The sequence below is a fragment of the Pseudophryne corroboree genome, chromosome 9 (genome assembly GCF_028390025.1).
Source record: "Pseudophryne corroboree isolate aPseCor3 chromosome 9, aPseCor3.hap2, whole genome shotgun sequence".
NCBI lineage: Eukaryota > Metazoa > Chordata > Amphibia > Anura > Myobatrachidae > Pseudophryne > Pseudophryne corroboree.
Genome location: NC_086452.1, coordinates 131841618 through 131862437, shown reverse-complemented (window position 1 = coordinate 131862437; position 20820 = coordinate 131841618). Strand labels below are relative to the sequence as shown.

Here is a 20820-nt window from a genome sequence, read left to right as displayed (position 1 = left end):
ATTTATCACCTGCTGAATGGCAGGCATTGCGTGATCTTGCGACCTGTAATGACATAACAATACGCCCTGCCGACAAAGGTGGGGGCATTGTGGTGCAAGACTTATGTGATTATAGAGATGAAGCTTACAGACAGTTATGTGATGATAATGTGTACACCAAGCTAGAGGCTGATCCCACTGCTATGTATCTAAGGGAGCTTGAGGATGTCTTGCTGTCTGCGGTTGAGGCTGGACATATTACTGAATCTGTAAAGAATGCTTTGTGTTGTAATTATCCCCGGGTACCCGTATTCAATATGCTTCCCAAATTGCATAAAAACAGTGAGAAGCCACCTGGCAGACCCATTGTGTCTGCCAGGGACTCCTTGTACTATCAAGTATCCAAATATCTTGACTTTTACCTCCAGCCGGTAGTTCAGAATCAATCTACATATCTGAAAGACACGACAATGTTTTTGCATAAACTCAGATCTTTTGGTGTTATACCTGAAGACTGCTGGCTAGGCACTATTGATGTAGTAAGCCTATACACTAGTATTCCTCATGACAGGGGACTCGAGGCTGTACGAAGTTTGATTACCAATAACACCCTCTATCTTGGTCCTAATGTGGATTTTTTCTTGCAACTTTTGAGGTTGGTTTTGGAGAGAAATTATTTTATTTTTAACAATGAATTTTTCCTGCAGACCCGGGGTTGTGCGATGGGATCTTGTGTCGCACCAACCTACGCGAATGCTTTCATGTTCCTAGTTGAACACCAATTGTTCTTTGATAACCAGGACCTGGCCAATCTCATACCCCTATATACAAGATATATAGACGACGTGTTCCTCCTATGGAGGGGCACAGAGGAGGAATTCACTAATATGATGTCACTGGCCAACACTAGGGACAGACACATCAAGTTTACGTGGAACATTCAAAAGGAAAACATACATTTTTTAGATGTAGAGGTAAAAATACGTGGTGTTGACTTCAGTACATCTATTTACCAGAAACCCACTGATTGCAACAATATGCTGCATGCCTCCAGCCACCATCCGAGCTCCCTTAAAAGAGGTCTCCCCTATTCGCAATTCTTACGGGTTCACCGCATTTGCAGTGATCCTGTTGATGAGGTGAATAAAATGGAACTTATGACTAAAAAATTTCTAGAAAGGGGGTACAGCAACAAGGATTTACAATCAGCCAAAATTAAGGCACTCAAAGCACCTAAAGTAAAGAATATCACCTGTCCCAAACCTAATAAAATAGACACTACCATGATTTGGGTCAACAATTACACGGTATCTACTAAGACCATTGTCAGTACCGCTAAAAGGGTTTGGCCAGTAGTCCAAGCAGACCCAGACCTTGCAGAATTGTCTGAAAGTGCGTTACTACCTTGTTATACAAGGGGTAAAAACATCGGGGACCATGTGATACATGTTGACATTGCTAACATGTCACCCACATATCCTAAACACTTCATGACTAAAAAACCAGGAAACTACAGGTGCTTAGGTTGCACTACTTGCACCTATCTGGACACCGGCAATTATATCAGGCATCCACATAGTGGTAAACAGATCAAATTAAAACATGTTTTTACTTGCACCAGCAAATATGTGATCTACTGCATTAGGTGCCCTTGCAGCTTATATTACATAGGCAAAACGGTGTGCCAGTTCAAAGAAAGAATGGCACAACACCGTAGCGCCATTAAGCAGATATTGGAAGGGAAAAACATAGATCAGCCTGTTGCCAAACATTTTAAAACTTGCAAGCACAGTCTCTCCTCATTACGCTACATGATGTTGGACCATGTCAAGGAAGATATCAGGGGGGGTGATAGAGGAAAGATCCTTCTGCAGTTAGAAATTAAATGGATACATCTTTTGAATACTGTTTCCCCGCATGGACTGAATGAAATGATTTCCTTTAATTGTTTCTTATAATGGTTATGTTGCTATTTTTTGTAGTATTGCTGTAAGATCATCTGTAGTAATGTCCGTTTGTACAATGTATCATTGTAACCATGGTAACGGTTTTTACTTTCACTTTCATTTTCACTTTGTCCCAGTCACTGCTCAGGCGCCGTCTATTGGTGATGACGTCAGCAGCAGCAGCATGGGGAGTGTTTTTGCACTTACTTTCACTTTCACTTGGTGTTTCTTAACTGCATAAAGGTAAGCTTGATTTCTTGCATCTGTTATATACCTGACGAAGGATAATAAATCCGAAACGTTGTATTCAACCCAGGAGTGTCCGGGTTTCTTATTTGAATTAAGTCCACGAGTGCCGCCTACATACCATACTTATATATATATATATATATGGGATCCGGTCTGAAGATCGACAGTATCTAGGTCGACAATGTTTAGGTCGACCACTATAGGTCGACAGTCACTAGGTCGACATGGATGGAAGGTCGACAGGGTTTCTAGGTCGACCTGTGCTTGTCAACAGGTCTAAAGGTCGACATGAGTTTAAAAAAAATAATCTTTTTTTAATTTTTTTCATACTTAACGATCCACGTGGAGTACGATTGGAACGGTAATCTGTGCCGAGCAAAGCGGTAGCGGAGCGAAGGCACCATGCCTGAAGCATGGCGAGCGAAGCGAGCTATGCGAGGGGACACGGTGCACTAATTTGGGATCCCGGTCACTCTACGAAGAAAACGACACCAAGAAAAAAAAAATCCTCATGTCGACCTTTAGACCTGTCGACCTAGCACATGTCGACCTAGAAACCCTGTTGACCTTCCATCCATGTTGACCTAGTGACTGTCGACCTATAGTGGTCGACCTAAACATTGTTGACCTAGATACTGTCGATTTGATGAACCAAACCCATATATATATATATATATATATATAAATCAGCATACAATGACGAGGCGGCACTCAGAGTCTTCAAAACGGCAACAAACTTCATGTTAGTGCATATCAACGTTTCGAGGTCTGCCCCTTCGTCAGGATTAGTGCAAAATGACAATCTGTGCAAATAAATACCACTTACCCCCAATAAGAACATCCCCACGTGCATATGCCGCTGGCCGCGCCATCCCGGCCACCAGACTGACGTCACCAGTGTCTCCGTGGAAGTGACGCACCGGTGCCCAGGGGCGCGTCCATGGCAACGCAACCTAGTAACAGAGATGTAAACAATGACTCCAGTGAAACAGCACCGTGCCCGCTCCACCGTTCCATATGGACTTAGTCCCCAGAGGAGGGCACCTGAGCAAGACAGTCCCATAATAGGGACAGATCCAAGTGCCGGAGTTCAATTTGCTGTATAAATATATATATATATATCTAAACAACAATAACCCAACTCGCGCTATATAAGATTCGGCAGCACCTCATATGAATGTCTCCCTGCTAGTGGGAGATATACAAAGATAATGGATAAAAGTATTCAGAGGGCGCACTGTAACTTCAACTCCAAATATTTGAAACCAGCATGAACCAAGTAACAATATTTTTTAATACACCATTAAAAATATTTAAAATCATACATAGGTATAATAATTCATAAATACATTATTTGTTTGTGCATGTATAACGCTTCATAAACCCAACGCGTTTCGTCCTATAGGGACTTCATCAGGGGTACAGTTCGTAGCTGGTCATGGAGGAAAGAGGAAGGAGAGGAGTATAAAACAAGAAATAGAGAATATCATATATTATCATGAAATACATTTCATTTTCAACATACTTTTTCTTTAACAAGGTACCTGATATTATTTCAAAATATATATTCATTCAACTGATCAACAAGAATAGATAATCAATACATACAGAGTATCATCAGACAATGAGAAAAGAGAGAAAGAATTCTCACTGGACGCAATTTGGATGAAGATTACTTACTATGGATACTGTTTCGGGTCAATCCCGTATAACCATAAAGTTTGTTAATAGTGATAACCGTAATCCACTGTTAATAACAGTGTTTGATGTGCGGTACTCTAAAAAGAATAAAGTCTGTCAAAATGGATCTAGTTACTCTCCATATTTTAAGCTATAGGATGATAACCGTCACTCACTTTAAATGATACTCAAACATCAGAGATCTTCCATGTAGAGTACGGTGAAGATGTCTAGAGAAATAAAGAGGATTGTCTCAGACTATATTTAATTTACTTTTTTAACTAACCATATGCAATAATTATACTCACATTTGAAATCAGAAAGTGTTCATAGCCAATAATGAACTTTCTTCAATGGTTTGGGGGAAATCAAATAAAATCTAAATAAATTGAATGAATTTTGGATAAAGTATATGCAGGCCTTACATAGAGTTTCCATTTTCAATATTGTATATTAACTTACTTTTTATTTTTTATTAAGAAGGATACCAATCAGGAATCCAGATGAGCCAAAGGCAACCGACTACAAAATAAATTAATTGAATACATTCAATTAAATATACTCATATAGAAATAGATTGTAGAAAGAAAATGGAATAGGCTGATTACTTACATAGTGAGATCCTGGACCTAGTGACTGCCTTCTCTCCTCAATGTCAAGTGAATTGAGTTATGAGGGCCTGACCTATTTATACCTGTAGAGGTATTACATCACTTCCTTTCTCCCCTAATAGGTTCAGCAGTAAAAACAGCTAATATGGGCTTTTTTAACCCCTCCAGATGCAACTTTACCGCTAAACCTAGAAAGGTTTGCACTCACAAGTCGATGAATGGTATATAGTATGGAAGAGAGGTTTCGAATAGGGCAAAAAATCATTAATTGTGGTTGTGCGTTCCACCTGTCGTATAGTGGAACGCATATACTTCCGTTCAGATTTGACACTTCCCAGTCTGAATAAATAAATTCATTAAGCCCAGAGAGAATAATTAATTTTAATTAAGCCCAAGGAGAGTGCATCCGATCAGGGATCATTACAGATCCCGATCGGTGCAGCAAACAGAGGGAGAGTCCGAGTCCGCGGACCCGTGCGTTCCATCTAATACCAGCTGGAGCGCAACGCGTCACTTCCCGTGCGTTTCACCTAATACCAGGCGGAGCGCAACACGTCACTTCCGCACTACGAACTCGTGCGTTCCATCCATATTAGGGATGGAACGCTGTACGTCATCACCGCGACAGGCGTTCTTGCGTTCCACCTGGCCAGACGGCGAGACGTACAATATCAATGTTCATACATATCGAAAAACACTATACTTCAAAAGAGTATTGATGTTATACAAACTCCCTCTATAATATCCCACATTTTTGACCGAATATGCATTAATGGAATTTAATCGCTATTTTCTCAACGTCTTTACAGATGACAATAACAATATAGTATAACATACAGAAAATCATTATCACATGGGTTAATAGTTGTTTGCTAATTAATATTCGAAAAATACATAAATCCCATTAATAGACTGAAAAATGCAGTTCATATAGTCATAATAAGAGGATAATGATAAAATCTGGTACATGGAAGAAACAATCCCAAATATTAAGTTATTTATTATTGTAACATACAGATGGTATAATTTAGGATTAATCATGAAATACCACCAGGAAAACTTCTCTCATAATTGGGGGTTATTAAATTTAACCTACTTAGACCAGAAATATATCTGGTATTAAATGAACCAAATAATATGGAGTCCCATATCATCAAAGTAATTATTCCTTATCGTAAGAGTGTATATAAATCATGTTTCCAGGAAGTACTTCATTTTGACCAGAATGATGGACTTAACTTAACAACCCAAGAAGGAGACAATATCGATGTTCTCATTGAGACCAATCGGATGTAAGGTATTCAATGTATAGATCCAATATGACTCTCGTTTGGCTAACATTAGATCTCGGTCTCCTCCTCTTAAATCTGGTTTAATATGTTCTAATGCTGTAAAAGTCAGCCCGGTCACATTTGATTGATGGATTTCTGCAAAATGTCGGGGCAGACTGTGTGACATCATTTTATTTCTAATGTTCCTCAGATGTTCTTGGACTCTAATTTTGAGTCTACGTTTCGTTTTGCCCACATAAGACAGACCACAAGGGTAGAATAAAAACAGCTTATCTGTCCACTCTGGGAAGTTCAGGGTTAAGCAGCAAGTCCCAATCCCAACGCGTTTCGTCCTATGGCAAGGACTTCATAATATTCTATTATCCTGTACGTTTGTTACCTGCATTTGCGTCAGGAATTTTATTAATTCGCCATAATGTTATGAAACTGGGATTTACTGCTTAACCGTGAATGGTCCCAGAGTGGACTGATAAGCTGATTTTATCCATTTATCCTGTACGTTTGTTACCTGCATTTGCTTCAGGACTGAATATTAAATCTATATATGTTTTTATGTCAACATACTCTTATTCGGTGATTGGGACCAGCTAGGTTCCTAATTAAGAGTTACTGGGTATATACAGTACACACTATGTTTCTCTTTCTGTTTTTACATGCATCAAAGTGTCATCAGAATTGAAGACGTGTAAAGAGATAAGTTATACTTTATAAATTTTACACTTTCTCACGTTCCACAGGGTGATTTATCACCTGTTGCTCTAAACACCATTAGGCGCTCCATTGCACTTTATTTTTGTGTATATATATATATATATATATAAATTATTACTATTATTTTATTTATTTATTTTTCTTTACCTTTGAGTCGGCACTCCTGCAGTCCCCTTGCTGCTGGAATGCTTGCTTGCGGTGCCTTCCTTAGTGGAGTGAATACCCCGATGCATAACTGAACAATGAAGGTGGAACTCGAAGACTTAAAACTAGAGATGTGTGGTGGGCATTATTCGTGTTTTGTGTTTTTTGTTTTGGATCTTGCTCCCCACTTGTGTTTTGGATCTGGATAGATTTTGCCAAAACCACCCTTTTGGGTTTTGGTTTTAGACATGGATGATTTTTGAAAAAAAACAAAAAAACAGCTAAAATCAAAGAATTTGGGGGTAATTTTGATCCTACGGTATTATTAACCTCAATAACATTCATTTCCACTCATTTCCAGTCTATTTTGAACACCTCACACCTCACAATACTGGTTTTAGGCCAAAAGGTTGCACGAGGTAGCTTGATGACTTTACTAAGTGACACAAGTGTGCGGCACAAACACCTGGGCCATCTAGGAGCTGCACTGCAGTGTCAGACAGGATGGCACTTTTAAAATCCAGGCCCCAAACATCTCATGATGGAAAAAAAAAGAGGTGCACCGAGGTCGCTGGATGACCAAGCTAAGAGACACAAGTGGGCGGCACAAACACCTGGCCCATCTAGGAGTGGCACTGCAGTGTCAGACAGGGTGGTACTTTTAAAATCTAGGCCCCAAACAGAACATGATATAAAGAAAAAAAATGTCTTCCTGGAGGAATTTATAATTCATTTTGATGAACATCATCATCTTCTCCACTCTACGACTTATACGGCAGTACCCCTGGACTTATAATGCCGTATAATGCAGTGCTTTGATTTAAGACATATACTTTTTGGGGGTCGCAGCCTCATTGTCAGGATGATGCAAATTTAAAAAAATCAATGAACCTTAACCTTAATGTCAGAGGTACTCCCTGCCTGGCTTCTGGTCACATCTCCTCCAGTCCTCCTGCAAGTGACAGAACTCCAGTCTGTCCAGCATGCTAGGATAATGTAACCATAGTAACCCACATAAATAACTACACCAACATAATACATTATGTCAACTGTTCATAATATCAATTAGTCATACAAATATAACAATATAGTGAAAAATGTTTTGTCTGCAACCAATTACTTAATAAAGTGCTTGAAGTGTTGTGCATATAAATCAATATATAAAAATAATCTATATCTGGACCCGTGTATAGGGGGTTATTGGTGATTAGATGTCTAATCGCTGCCACACCTGCCCCATGGCTAATTCATGTACATAGACGCGTAACATTTATTGAAGCTAGTGTAATATCAGATGGAAGTTTGATTAGCATATCAAGTTTTTTCAAAAGCATAAATGTATCTTTTAAATGTGTATAGGTGTTCTATATACATTGTTGTAAAAACACATCACTTTATACTGATAAGGCCTTGCATAACAATCCCCTGGCGGAAAAAAATTGGTCAGTCTGGGGGGTTAAGCGGGTCCTTATGAAGTTTGGGAATCACATAGAAACCTGGAACTATCGGATATTCTTTCAACAGAGCTTTACTGACAGTATGCAGGATAATATTATCAGCCACTGCATATCCCAGTAGTACATTTAACTCCAACTTAAATTGAGTTGTTGGACCTGTTGTGAGACAGACATAAGTATTTTCAGCAGACAATAATCATACACATTCAGCTTTATATTTGTCAGTATCCATAGTAACTATCGCCCCATCCTTATCTGCACTTCTAATAATTATGTCTCCCTTGTTCCTAGATTTTTCAATGCTGCCCTTTCTGCACTAGGCAGGTCCGAATAATATCTGGGGCAGGGTTCATCTGCAGCTATTTACACCATCCTTTGAAAAGTCTTAATGGATGGGTTGGTTGAAATAGGTTCAAAGGTAGGTTTGGTTAGTTTTCTAACCTGTGCTGGTAAAGGTGGTGCCTCCCCACATTCTCTCATCGATTCTTGCTTATTAAAATGTTATTTCAATTTCCATGTAAGTTTAAAGGTGTCTATTTTCCACTGTAGTAGGTCAAGGTCACTGGTGGGAATGAATGACTGTCCCCTACTTAACACCTTACTTTCCACTGTTGTAAGCAGTTTAGAAGATAGATTAAATGCACATGCTGGATGGACCAGAGTTCTGTCACTTCCAGGAGGACCGGTGGAGATGTAACTGAAAGCCAGGCAGCGCAGCGTGAGGCGGCAGGGAGTACCTCTGGCATTAATGTATTTATTCACTGATTTTATTACACTTGTATCATCCTGACAATGGGGATGTGACCCTGAAATGTAGATGTCTTAAATCACTACAATCACGTATGTTTGAAGCCTTCTAGTGCCGCTTTCATTGTTCAGTTATACAGTATATATACTATGGCAGGAGAGGTAATTTGCCACCTGTAAGCTACACATGGTCCTGGGGGTAGGAGGGAAGTGTGGATGGACCAGGTTCCCATCCTTTTGGCCCAGACCAGGTCTTTTAGGCTTCTTAGCCCAAGAAGCTGCTTCATCAGCCAGCACCTGGGTGCTGAGTTTAAAGCAGAGTCTCCCCAATGAGTCAGGGCTCCTGAAGGCAGTTAGTGTCCAGGTGATAGGCCTGCTAGGGACAGTTGATCCAGGGGGCTGGGCCACTAGTGTCAGGATGCCGGACCTGAAGGGTTCCTTATTAAGTAAGAGGGAGTGAGGCAGGGGCCTAACCTCCCTGGTAGATTATTCTAAAGACAGTGATCTTTGTTTTATGTATATCTTTGTTTTTTAGCTACCTGAATAAAAGGTATTTGTTGTTTCTGCACAAGCCTGGAGTCGGTCGTTGGTGGAATTTTAGTAGCAGAGCACATACTAGCAAGACTCCTGTTACACTACCTGTGCAAGTCATGAGTGTCCCAGTTAAAAGGGATAGTGTGGTAAGCCTAAATAGGTGTATAAATCGGAGGAAGACCCAGTGGGCACCAAACAAGTGCAACCAATAATAGAGTTAGTGCAGTGCATGAATACTACCAAATCACAGGGCCAACCCGACCGTTACATCGCGGAGAGTACCATATGTGGAGGGTGCTGCCGCTGCCTTCTCATCTCCTCCCGAGGTGTGCTTGCACCCCTGCTGCACTGCCCAAAGAGAGAGCCTGGATCACAGGGTTTAGAGTCCGCTGCTGTGTCAATTACAAATTGGAGGATTAAGACTCCTTGTGATCTATTCCAACCTTTTGGTACGCATAATACCCACAGAGGTGCTGAATATCCTTCAAATCGATACAACAATACTGCACCATGAGAGGTGTTTTTTATGTTTTTTGTTTATAGCCCTCCTTTGTTGTGAGCAACAGACTGAAGACCAGAGCAATAGTGTTTGATGTGCATGATACAAAATCCCTCATCTGGTACGCAGATTACCTTTATGAGTGTTTTCGCGTCACTAAACCAAGTGTGAAAATTACTGCACCATCAGGCGCTTGTCCTCTTCCCCTCTCTTTCCATATATATATATATATATATATATATATAAAACTGAACAATGAAGGTGGCACTATACACAGAGCTGGGGCTCACTCCTGTAGTGGCCATTAGTTATCACAGTAAGTGATTGGTTTAAAGCTGTCCATGTTCGTGAAATAATCACTTCTGGACTGAAAGTCTCTCAAAAACCATGCATTATGTCAACAGTACAGTATAACACATCAGAATGTGTTGCCAAAAAATATTGGTAGTATATCTCAGATGGAAACTAAGTAAAAAAGTAGCATATATGTTGCCTAATAATGGCTTCTACTATGGGTTGTCTATTCATACGGAAATTGGATGGCCAATGAGAAGGCCTTTGATAATTACAGCAACATATAAGATTAGATAAACTGTATCTGGTTCTGGCAGTTGTCAAACCTACAGAAATTGGTATTCCCCAAATGGCCTACAGTCCCAGAACTAAAAAGGACCTAATGCTGTAACACTTCCAAGCTGAAATGGGATTGGGCATTTGATAGTGTGGCCTAACCATAGGCAGTGTCAAATGCAGGATTTCTAGAGGGGGTTTCCAAATGCAATCCACAATTTCCCACTCTGTGGAACATTGGAGCAAGTGCAAGAGTCTGTGGTGGAGGTAGAAAAGTCTAGTAACAACCCTGGACATTAATGTAAACATTGGTATTTTTATACACTGGATACTGTATGGAATGCAGTATTAATATTAAATACTATATATAGTCTATAGTATAGGCTGTATCAAACATTTTTAAATAATATAAATAAGTGGTCGGGAAAAGGTTTACACCTACCATAATAAATAAATTCACAAACAAAATAGAACAAGTACTGCACTTTCTAAGCACACATTAGCCCATGTCATGGTAAGACTCCTGTCTCATCTATTTGGTAGCTAGTCTCTCGTCCAGTGCACTGACTGAGGACTCAAATCCACATATATAGCAAACTTGCTAGAAGAAGCTACTACTACTACTGGGCATGTGCAGCAGTATTTCTCAGTCCCTTAAACTGCATGATGTGGCAGCAGCTCTAGGAATCATATTATATACCATTACCCATTACTATTGTTCTCATAATTTGAGTCACTTGCCAAGAGGAGAGTGGTTTCTGGGAAAACAGACCTGCACCCCCTCCAGAGATTGCCTATGGTGGGTACAATGACAATTTTACCAGTGAGAGTACTTAGAAAAAAAGTGTTTTGTAAAGAAACATTTTCAATTATAAATATATGCAGGAGTACTGAGCTTTAATTATTGAGAGTAAATACTAAATAATAATAAAAAATAATTCTAGATACTTATATATTTGACTACTACCTCCACAAATTTATATCACCCTTAGTGCTTGACAAATAAATCACTATCCCAACATATCCATGCCAACTGCTATGGATCTGTAGCTACAAGGACCCCTTTTAACATCATTAGCCATAGTCCTTATGATAATTAAGATCTCACTACAACATAAGTTTAGAGCGAGGATCACCTCCATGCACAATGGGCAATACTGCTAACATGGATGTCAGGAACCAGCCAATAAAATACTAGTTCTTTATGTATATATAAACCACTGTCACTGACACTGTGTCTCTCTCCCCCTCTCTCCCTGACACTGTCTCTCTCTCCCTGACACACACTCTCTCTTCCTGACACTGTCTCTTTTTGCTCTCCCTTACACTGTCTCTCTTTCCCTGACACTGGGGATCATTCCGAGTTGATTGCTCTCTAGCAGATTTTAGCAGCCGTGCAAATGCATTGTCGCCGCTCACCGGGGAGTGTATTTTCACATTGCAGAAGTGCAAATGCCTGTGCAGCAGGGCACCTGCAAAAACATTTTGTGCAGAACAAGACCAGCTCTGGACTAACTCTTTGTGTGCGTTGATTCTAACGTTGGAGGGCTGGCTTTTGGCGTCACACACCCGCCCAGCATTCGCCCAGCCATGCCTGCATTTTCCCCGGCACGCCTGCGTTTTTCCAAACACTCCCTGAAAATGGTCAGTTGCCACCCAGAAACACCCCCTTCCTGTCAATCTTCTTGCATTGTGCCGTGCGACTGAAAGATTTGCTAGAACATGTGCAAAACCGCAAAGGCCTTTATACCCGCATGACGCGTGTGCACATTGTGGTGCATGTGCATGCGCAGAAATGCAAATTTATAGCCTGATCACTGCGCTGTGAACAACGGCAGCTAGCGATCAACTCGGAATGACCACCACTGTTTTTCTCCCCCTGACACAATCTCTCTCACTTTCACTCTCTCTCACTGACACTGTCTCTATCTCCCTCTCTCTGTCAGAATCTCTCTCTCCATGATTCTGTCACTATCTCTCTCACTCTCTCTCACTGACCCTGTCTCTCTCTCTCTGACACACTCTTTCCCTGACACACTCTCTCTTTCTCCCTGACACTGACTCTCTCTATATCTCTCTCCCTGACCCTGTATCTCTCTCTCCCTGACACCATGGGGGTAATTCCAAGTTGATCTCAGCAGGAATTTTTTTAGCAGTTGGGCAAAACCATGTGCACTGCATGGGTGGCAGATGTAACATGTGCAGAGAGAGTTAGATTTGGGTGTGGTGTGTTCAATCTGCAATCTAAATTGAAGTGTAAAAATAAAGCAGCCAGTATTTACCCTGCACAGAAACAAAATAACCCACCCAAATCTAACTCTCTCTGCACATGTTATATATGCCTCCCTTGCAGTGCACATGGTTTTGTCCAACTGTTAAAAAATGTCCTGCTGCGATCAACTCAGAATTTCCCCCCATATCTCTCTCTCCCTGACAGTGTCTCTCTCTCCCTACAAAATCTATCTCTGACACTGTCTCTCTCTCTCTCCCTCTTTCTCCCCCTTACACTGCCTCTCTCTCCCTGACTCACTCTCTCTCTATCTCTGACACTTTATCTCCCTGATGCACTCTCTCTCTCCGTGACAATCCCTCTTACTCTCTCTTGCTCCACTCTCTTTATCTCTCACTCCCTGACACTTAATCTCTCTCAGTCCTTCTTAATTCCCTCCCTCTCTTGCTCCTCCCCTGCCTCTCTCTATCTTACTGATGCCATCTCTCTATTCCTTCTCATCCCTTTTCTCTTTCTGGCATTCTTTTTCTTTCTTCTCTCTGTCTCTTTCTCTCTCTTTTTCCATGAACCCCCCTTTCTCTCTCTCTCTCTCACTCTCTCTCTCTCTCTCTCTCTCTCTCTCTCTCTCTCTCTCCCTGTCCTCTCCTCTCTCCTCTCAAACACTCTCTTCTTGCTCCTCTATCTCTCTTCCCCTGACACCCTTCTTGTCTATCACTCCCCTCATGCTCTCTCTCTCCTGCTTCCCTAAGGGGCACTTTAGTGACAACGGCAGGGGGGCTGTCAAGATTTGGCTTTGGGTCCCACAAAGTTCTAGTTGCACTCCTAGATATTTAGAAAAAAGCCTACATGGTGTATGACAGGAGAACAGTGTATTATGACAGTAACCTATATTTTCTGTATATGACTATTGCATACTATATTATATGAATGAGCCTTTTAAATGTACTGTTGTTATTTTGCAATTTTGGAAGAAATGCCATAAACCTATTAAAAACCTGTATAATCCTCAGGCTATGGACTGGTTTGTCATTTTGAGTACTACAGTGTATTACACAGTACGCATGTGAGGCACATGCCTAGGGGTGACACTTGCTGGGGGGGCACAGCCAATCCACATGTTTTACGACAAGTGCCGGTTTTTCTGACTGTCTGAAAAACAGCACTGTCATTGAATAAGTCGAATGCAAATTTGACCTATTTCTGTTGAAAAGTGCCGGTTTTTCCAACTGTTGGAAAAACCGGCACCAATTGAATAGATCCCTATGGGGCATATTTAACAATAACAGCAATCTTGGCCAATTAAATATCATTTCTTATTGCAACATATTGGGACATTCTTTGCAGGTGATTTCTTGCACATGACTTTCATTACTACCTTTCTTGTCAATACAGGAGGGCTGGCACATCATGCCAACCCTAGTCACCTCATTCCCATCCCCAGGACCATCATGCTCTATTCAACCACAGTAGAAATGTCCCACAAACCTTTACTTTATAGAAATGTGTTAATATGGTATGCCTATTCATCTCTCCCCCTCTTCATCCTCCATTATACACTCACCAGGCTGCCTGTAGTATGCCTGTGTTCTCAGATGTTTGCTGCTATAATCTGCTGAGAGCCAGCATAGAGCAATGGCCCTGCAGTCCTCCCTTCTGCCTCTGGGTGTCAGCTGCTTAGATGAGTGTCGTCTTCTACTTGGTGCTCTACTTCCCAGCATATCCATATACATGGGTCTGGCCCTGCAGGCCACAAAGTGATGGAGCAGGAGGAGCTAGAACAAGCAAAGCCTGCTAACCTGCACATGCTGGGAGGTGGAGGCACACTTATGCAAGCAAGCTGTGCTGAGTACAGCAGCACTGCACTACTTCTGATTCTGCTTTGATCTGTTTGGCAGTGCTGCAGATTGGCATAAAGTTACCAGCTGCAGGATCTGTTTGGAATCTATTTCACTCTCTCTTATTTACTAAGCCTTGGATGGAGATAAAACCCACAGAGATAAAACCCCAGCCAATAGGCTCCTAACTGGCATTTCTCAAACCCAGCCTGCGACATGGCAGTTAGGAGCCGATTGGCTGGGAATTTATCTTCGTCGGATTTATCTCCATCCAAGGCTTAGTAAATAGACCTCTTAGTGGCCTATGCAACAGGCACTGACTAGCAGGGAAAGGGAACCTTTGGCCCTCCAGCTGATATTGAACTACACATACCAGCATGCCCTCCAATAGTTTTAGCATGGCCAAATAGCAAAATTGTAGCAGGTGTTTGTAGTTCAACAACAGCTGGAAGGCCAAACGTTCCCCACCTCCGGACTAATGGGTCAGTTTAATGCAGGCCTAAAAGTGTTAAATATTGCTGTGGCCCCAGGTACATGTCACCCTGCCACCTGGCCCAGCCGCCACTGCTTGTCAGTAAGTAAACACTTTGCAATAATACGGTGATGACAGTGACTATTATGAGACACTTGATTGTATTTTTTGTCAGGTAGTGTAACTCAGGGATACTTTGTATACAGTGCTACAGTCATTTCTTGATAAAATAAAATCAAGAAAAATGTTGTTTGCACCAATTACATTAGCACACCTTTATATCACAACTGGTCAATAACAAATATATTTAAGGTAACTTTACTTACTGCCGCTCACTAGACCCAATTGAGTTTTCTCAACATACAGTAAGGTTTTCTTACTCACTCCTTTGGATCTTTGACTTAATTAATGACAATACACATTTGATTAATTTGACAGAAATTTTATTGATTAAAAAAATCATTCAGGAAATAAAGCAACAATCAAGACTTCTCCAAAACATGGGCGATCCAATGAGAATGATATTCCCAGGAAATCATAAATATTGGTTTGCAAATATTCGGAAACAGTTTTCTCCTTTGGAAGCAGATTTGCTTCAATTGGAATCCTGTGACTCTGCAAAATAATAGGTAACAATATATAAATACATTTAAGAACATACTGTAGAATAGGCTTTCCTAACCTCGGTCCTTTAGGGACACCAACAATGCAGATTTTAGTGATATCCAGGCTTCAGCACATATAGTTATATTAAAATAACTGAGTTACTATTTGAGTCATCTGTGCTCAAGCATGGATATCACTAAAACCTGGACTGTTAATGTGCCTTGAGGACTGAGGTTGGGAATGCCTGTTGCAGAACCTTGAATGCATCAGTAAGTTACCACATAAAGTAGGGTGGCCATAATATCCCTTTAATCTGGGACACCTATTATTTACACAGGTTCTGTGGCTAGCTAAACTCTAGCCTGAATTTCACTTGGTTTTAGCCAGCCACAAAACCTGTGTAAATCATGTGTGTCCCAGATTAAAGGGATATTATGGTCACCCTACATATAGGGGATTACTTAGGTTTGTTAGCAAAGCAAAAAAGTTAACAATTGGACAAAACCATGTTGCAATGAAGGTGAGGCAGATGTAATATGTGCAGAGAGATTTAGATTTGGGTGTGTTATATTGTTGCTATGCATATCATATACTGGTTGCTTAATTTCTACACTGCAATTTAGATTTCAATTTGAACACACCCCACCCAAATCTAAACCTCTCTGCACATGTTACATCTGCAACACCTGCAGTGCAACATGATTTTGCCCAATTGTAACTTTTTTTGGTTTACTAACAAACAAACAAACAAACAAGACTGCCTTATAAAGATAGGTGACATTGGTCTACAGGGAGGGGCATGGCTAAAGTGAAGCAAATCGTGTCATTTTAGCCCCACCCTCTCCCTACAGACTTGTGAATCATGGAATTTTTCTGAAGGCTCCCGAAGTTCCCTGCAGCATCTCCTCTCTGGGCTTCTCCAGGAGAGAAGAAATTAAATGCCAGTAAGTATGGATATATATATAACCACAAGTGCCACATATGCTAAACAGCTCTGCATACTGTAGATAACCAGCAGAGTTCTATTTACAGTATATATGTATAGTGTATCCAGGCAATACCTATATCCATGTACTTTTTCTGTATGACTGATATCTATAGGATTTACACTGAGGATAACTGCATGTGTTTGATTGATCCTTGGATTACATATATCTCATTGTCAGTTCACTTTTATGGGGCAATTTGTGTCTGGATCATTTGTGATCATTTGTGTGATATTATACTACAGGTGAACAACAAACCAACCGTGCAATTACCAGCTTGTGCCATATGTGTAACATGTATTACAACAATTTGAATACAATGTTTAAGAATTATATTATATATATTTAGTTCATGATGACTTACATGAATGATTTGTCTTGAGAATGCAGACACCTCAATGTCATTACATGTCTTTGAAGCAATTTATATATCTGCATTTTTGGCATGACTTTGTCACTTACTGTAGATATGTTTTGCACCATATGCATTACTTGCATTGGAAATACAATACTGCAGGACATACTAGCCTACTCTCCCACAAGTTGCAGGAGACTCAAAAAATATTTAGACAGTCCCCCGCACCTACAGAGGAGTAGCAGCATCTCCAGCACACACCTGCTTCCTATTGAAGTGGGCAGGATAAGAAGATAGACAGGAGAATCCTGCAGCTGAATGAATGGGATGAGGATAAAAGATCCACCCCCTACCCACAAACTGCAGCATTTAGTGGGAGCGGCCTACGAATGTGCAGTCTGGCTTTGCCCCCTGCAGTGGCTAGATGTGTCTCATCTCCGGGCTACTCCTAGGGGTGAGATTTTTAATGTAGACAAGTATGCTACAGCATCACATTCTATAAATGGCACACACTGCATAAATTCTGTCCTAGTCTCTCAGAGATCTAATACACTAAATCTGACTGCTGTCCATAACAAATTAGGGGAATTATCACAAATTTTTCTGCAAAAAGTTACAGATGAACTCATCACCTATCTACTACCAGTGCAGAACCTGGGAGTGTGTGTGGGGGGAGGGATAGTGTTAGAGGGGCAAGTACCCCAGCCGCAGGATTAAGGGGGTGATGAGGGCTATGGTTGTTACGAAGCCTGATGTCTGAGTTTTGCCTTTGGGCCTGTCTCCCCGTCATCAAGTGCTCACCTCAGACTATAGTGATCCTGATTTCGTGGGGCTTTTACTAAATATCTCCCAGGCCATCTACAGCTGCATCAAGTGCAGTTCCCTTAATAATTATGGCACCAGTTGTGGTGGAAAAAAACATTAGACATGCCTACTTTGATGAGGGACATGCTCCCCAGTAATAGCCAGGATCTCATCTCTCAGGGCAGCAAGTGACACAGTGCAGCCCACCCTACTGGCAAGAGCTCTACAGGCAGTAAAGGATCCCTAGTGGGTAGTGCTTGAAATAGATTGAGGCGCACTTCCTCAAAGATGTCCACCTTCTTGGACTGCAGCATCAGAGGCCTCCATTAGGACACTGTTTCATCAACCAAGTAGATGGTGTGTGCTCCAACACCCGGACAGTTTTAAATGCATATATTAAAAAAGAAGCACAAGTGTGTTTACTCACTGCAATCACTGGAAGCTCTCTGGAGCAATCATATCACATGAGACTGCATATGGGTGTATAATGTGAATGCTTGTTTATACAATACCACTTATAAATGTGCTAAAATAAATGAAATTAATTGCATTGGTGATAATCTGAACTCACACTGCATACATGAAGTCATTTTTTTTTTTTCGTTTCATCTTATCTATTTAATTAAAAAATATGATGTATATTATACATTATTTATACAATATACATTTCTTTGATTATTATTATATACTGTTTTCCAATACATGCATCATTATGAGGTCTTTTTAATTTACACCTACAATTAAGGATGGGGGGAGACAAAATTCTGCCTTACCCCAGGTGATATAAATCCTAGTTTTGGCCCTGTTACTACTGATATGAACAAATATTTTGCTTACTACCATTGGACTCATTTTATAGAGCACGTTTGTCTATTTTGATGTAAATGTATGTCCTTTTGTTTAACCTACAGTATTTTTAGAAATTTTAATAATTAATTATAATATAATATAAGTATTATTATTTTTCTAAAAGAGTGTCCCCACAATGATGAGAGTAGGTTTGTCTTCTATTCTGTGACTAATGATTTGGTTTTGCATAGATGTTAAAAAACATCACAGTGATGCTGCTCACCATACTGACATAATATATGGATGAACACAAATGTCTTGATATATGTAAAATGCACAAACTGTGCACCTGGAACAGAAATATATCATAATAAAAGGGTAAATATTTGTTGGTTAGTTTGTAATTTTTTAATTATTTATTAGGAACTCTATAGAATTGATTTTAAGATATTGTGTATTTCTATTGTTTGCTTCCTAAGTATATTACACAAGGGTAAGGGTGCCTCTAGTAAGAGCTATGCAGTTAGAGGTGTGCTTGCTTGTGTAAAGTGCATGTGCAGGACTGCAGGTTTGTCAGCGAAATAAATTGAGCCCTGTTCAGTGCATTAAAGGCAAATCACTAGGCAATATGACTTCAATTATACAATAATACAAAAAGAGTTACTGCCAGAGACAGCATTGTTCCTGCTGATAATAGTTTTGTATGGGGAATCCTATGTAATACATAATCATACGTATTCACCATATCAGAATGATGATACAATCAATGTTTTGGTAAATCTGTCTCTAAGCTGGTACATGCATGACCACATATACTGCCCCCATAACTGTAAGCTAACCTTTATGATTGGGGGCCACTAATGTCAAGACAACAATGTAATGCAAAGTTGACCTGGTGACATGTTTTGGGTAAATTGCAGTGAATAAATAAAGTAGACATATAGATATGACCAAAGCTTGATCAACTCAGCACTCCAGCAGTAAAGGAACATATTCATACACCCATCCCATTATATTTATATCTGTGACTCACTTACCATTTGCCGACTGGATTTCCAAGTGAAATTCCAAGACCTAGAAGACCTCCATCCTTACATGGAATAAACAGAAAAATATTCTAAGCAATGTAAAAAATATATATACAATGGTATCACAAAGTGTTTTTCCATTTCATCAGGTTTTATAGAGAGTGTACATCCATGAGAGTCTAAAACATATTTTCTTGGATTTTTTTTTTAAATCTGTAACTAAAATTCAAGGACAATAAGAAAGTGGGTATAATAGTGCCTTTATCTACTGTATACCAAATCCAAGTCTGAGAGGTAGGCAACATATGCTATAGTCCCCTAAAATCATATTGTATGCGACCATTGGGCACTAATGCATGCAGGTGATAAGACATGTATAACCAGAAGCCAGCTATGGAGTTACAGCTATCAGATTATTCCTATATGATCAGATTCATGTGCAGCCAGCACCATATGGGAATAGTGGTCTCAGATGGCAACTAAGGATACACGTTGTTAGGACAGATCTAGTCTTACATATGGGGATCAGATGTCACTTTTTTTCCTGATATGATTTTCATTAATTAACATTCTCACTACTATTTGGGACATAACCAAACCCACTTTACATTAGTAACACATTTTATTTTTCTAAAGTCAGGTATTTCTGTCTTTATATTGTCCACTGCTACTCTTACATGTTTAACATCACTATCAAATACATTTCTATTTTATATAGTATTTCACTCTTACCTTGTTACAAAGAATGGGGTTTAAAATGCCTCCTAAAAGAGTTCCCACGGTGTCTATCACAGTATTCTGAAATAAAATGATCCTATAAGTTTTGCTGAAAAATACACTGTGCAAAATAAATTTACCGTATTAACTAAATGATCCACACCATGCTTCCAAAATGGTAATCTGTCATTTCTCCAATATATGTGTTATGAAAACAAATCTCTGTCCTTTTGCACAATCCAAGGTTAGTTTTAGTATTATGATTTTCTGGTAACTTTTTGTTGGGGGGAGGGGTGGTAGTTTACCATTTACAGCAGCACTTAATGAAAGTTACATTTTATGTAGTTTATGGATCTATACATATTCTGGTAATGGGAGTGTGAAAGTGAAATCATTTTGGAAGAAGTGTTACAGATATCCAACCACATCTGATATCTATTTTTAATTTCTGCATTTCAGTGTTTTGGAGCTTAGTATTTTTATTATATACTGTGCATGAGGTGTTTTGAAATTATATAATCTCTGGCACAATCTGTAACATATTAATCCCAATGTAAATGAATGTTCATTTTTAATCAT

At 39.9% G+C, this 20820-nt stretch overlaps 1 protein-coding gene across 1 annotated transcript in view; it reads right to left on the bottom strand.

Moving 5' to 3' along the window:
* Positions 1-15395: 15395 nt before the first annotated feature.
* LOC134956796 (uncharacterized) overlaps positions 15396-20820 on the bottom strand; it is a 34751-nt gene continuing 29326 nt past the window's right edge. The window contains exons 13-15 of the mRNA XM_063938743.1: positions 20257-20322; positions 19534-19586; positions 15396-15571 (exon numbers count right to left, since the gene is read on the bottom strand). Coding sequence (XP_063794813.1) covers position 15571; positions 19534-19586; positions 20257-20322 — 120 coding nt within the window. The 3' untranslated portion in view covers positions 15396-15570. The remainder of the gene's footprint in view (positions 15572-19533; positions 19587-20256; positions 20323-20820) is intronic.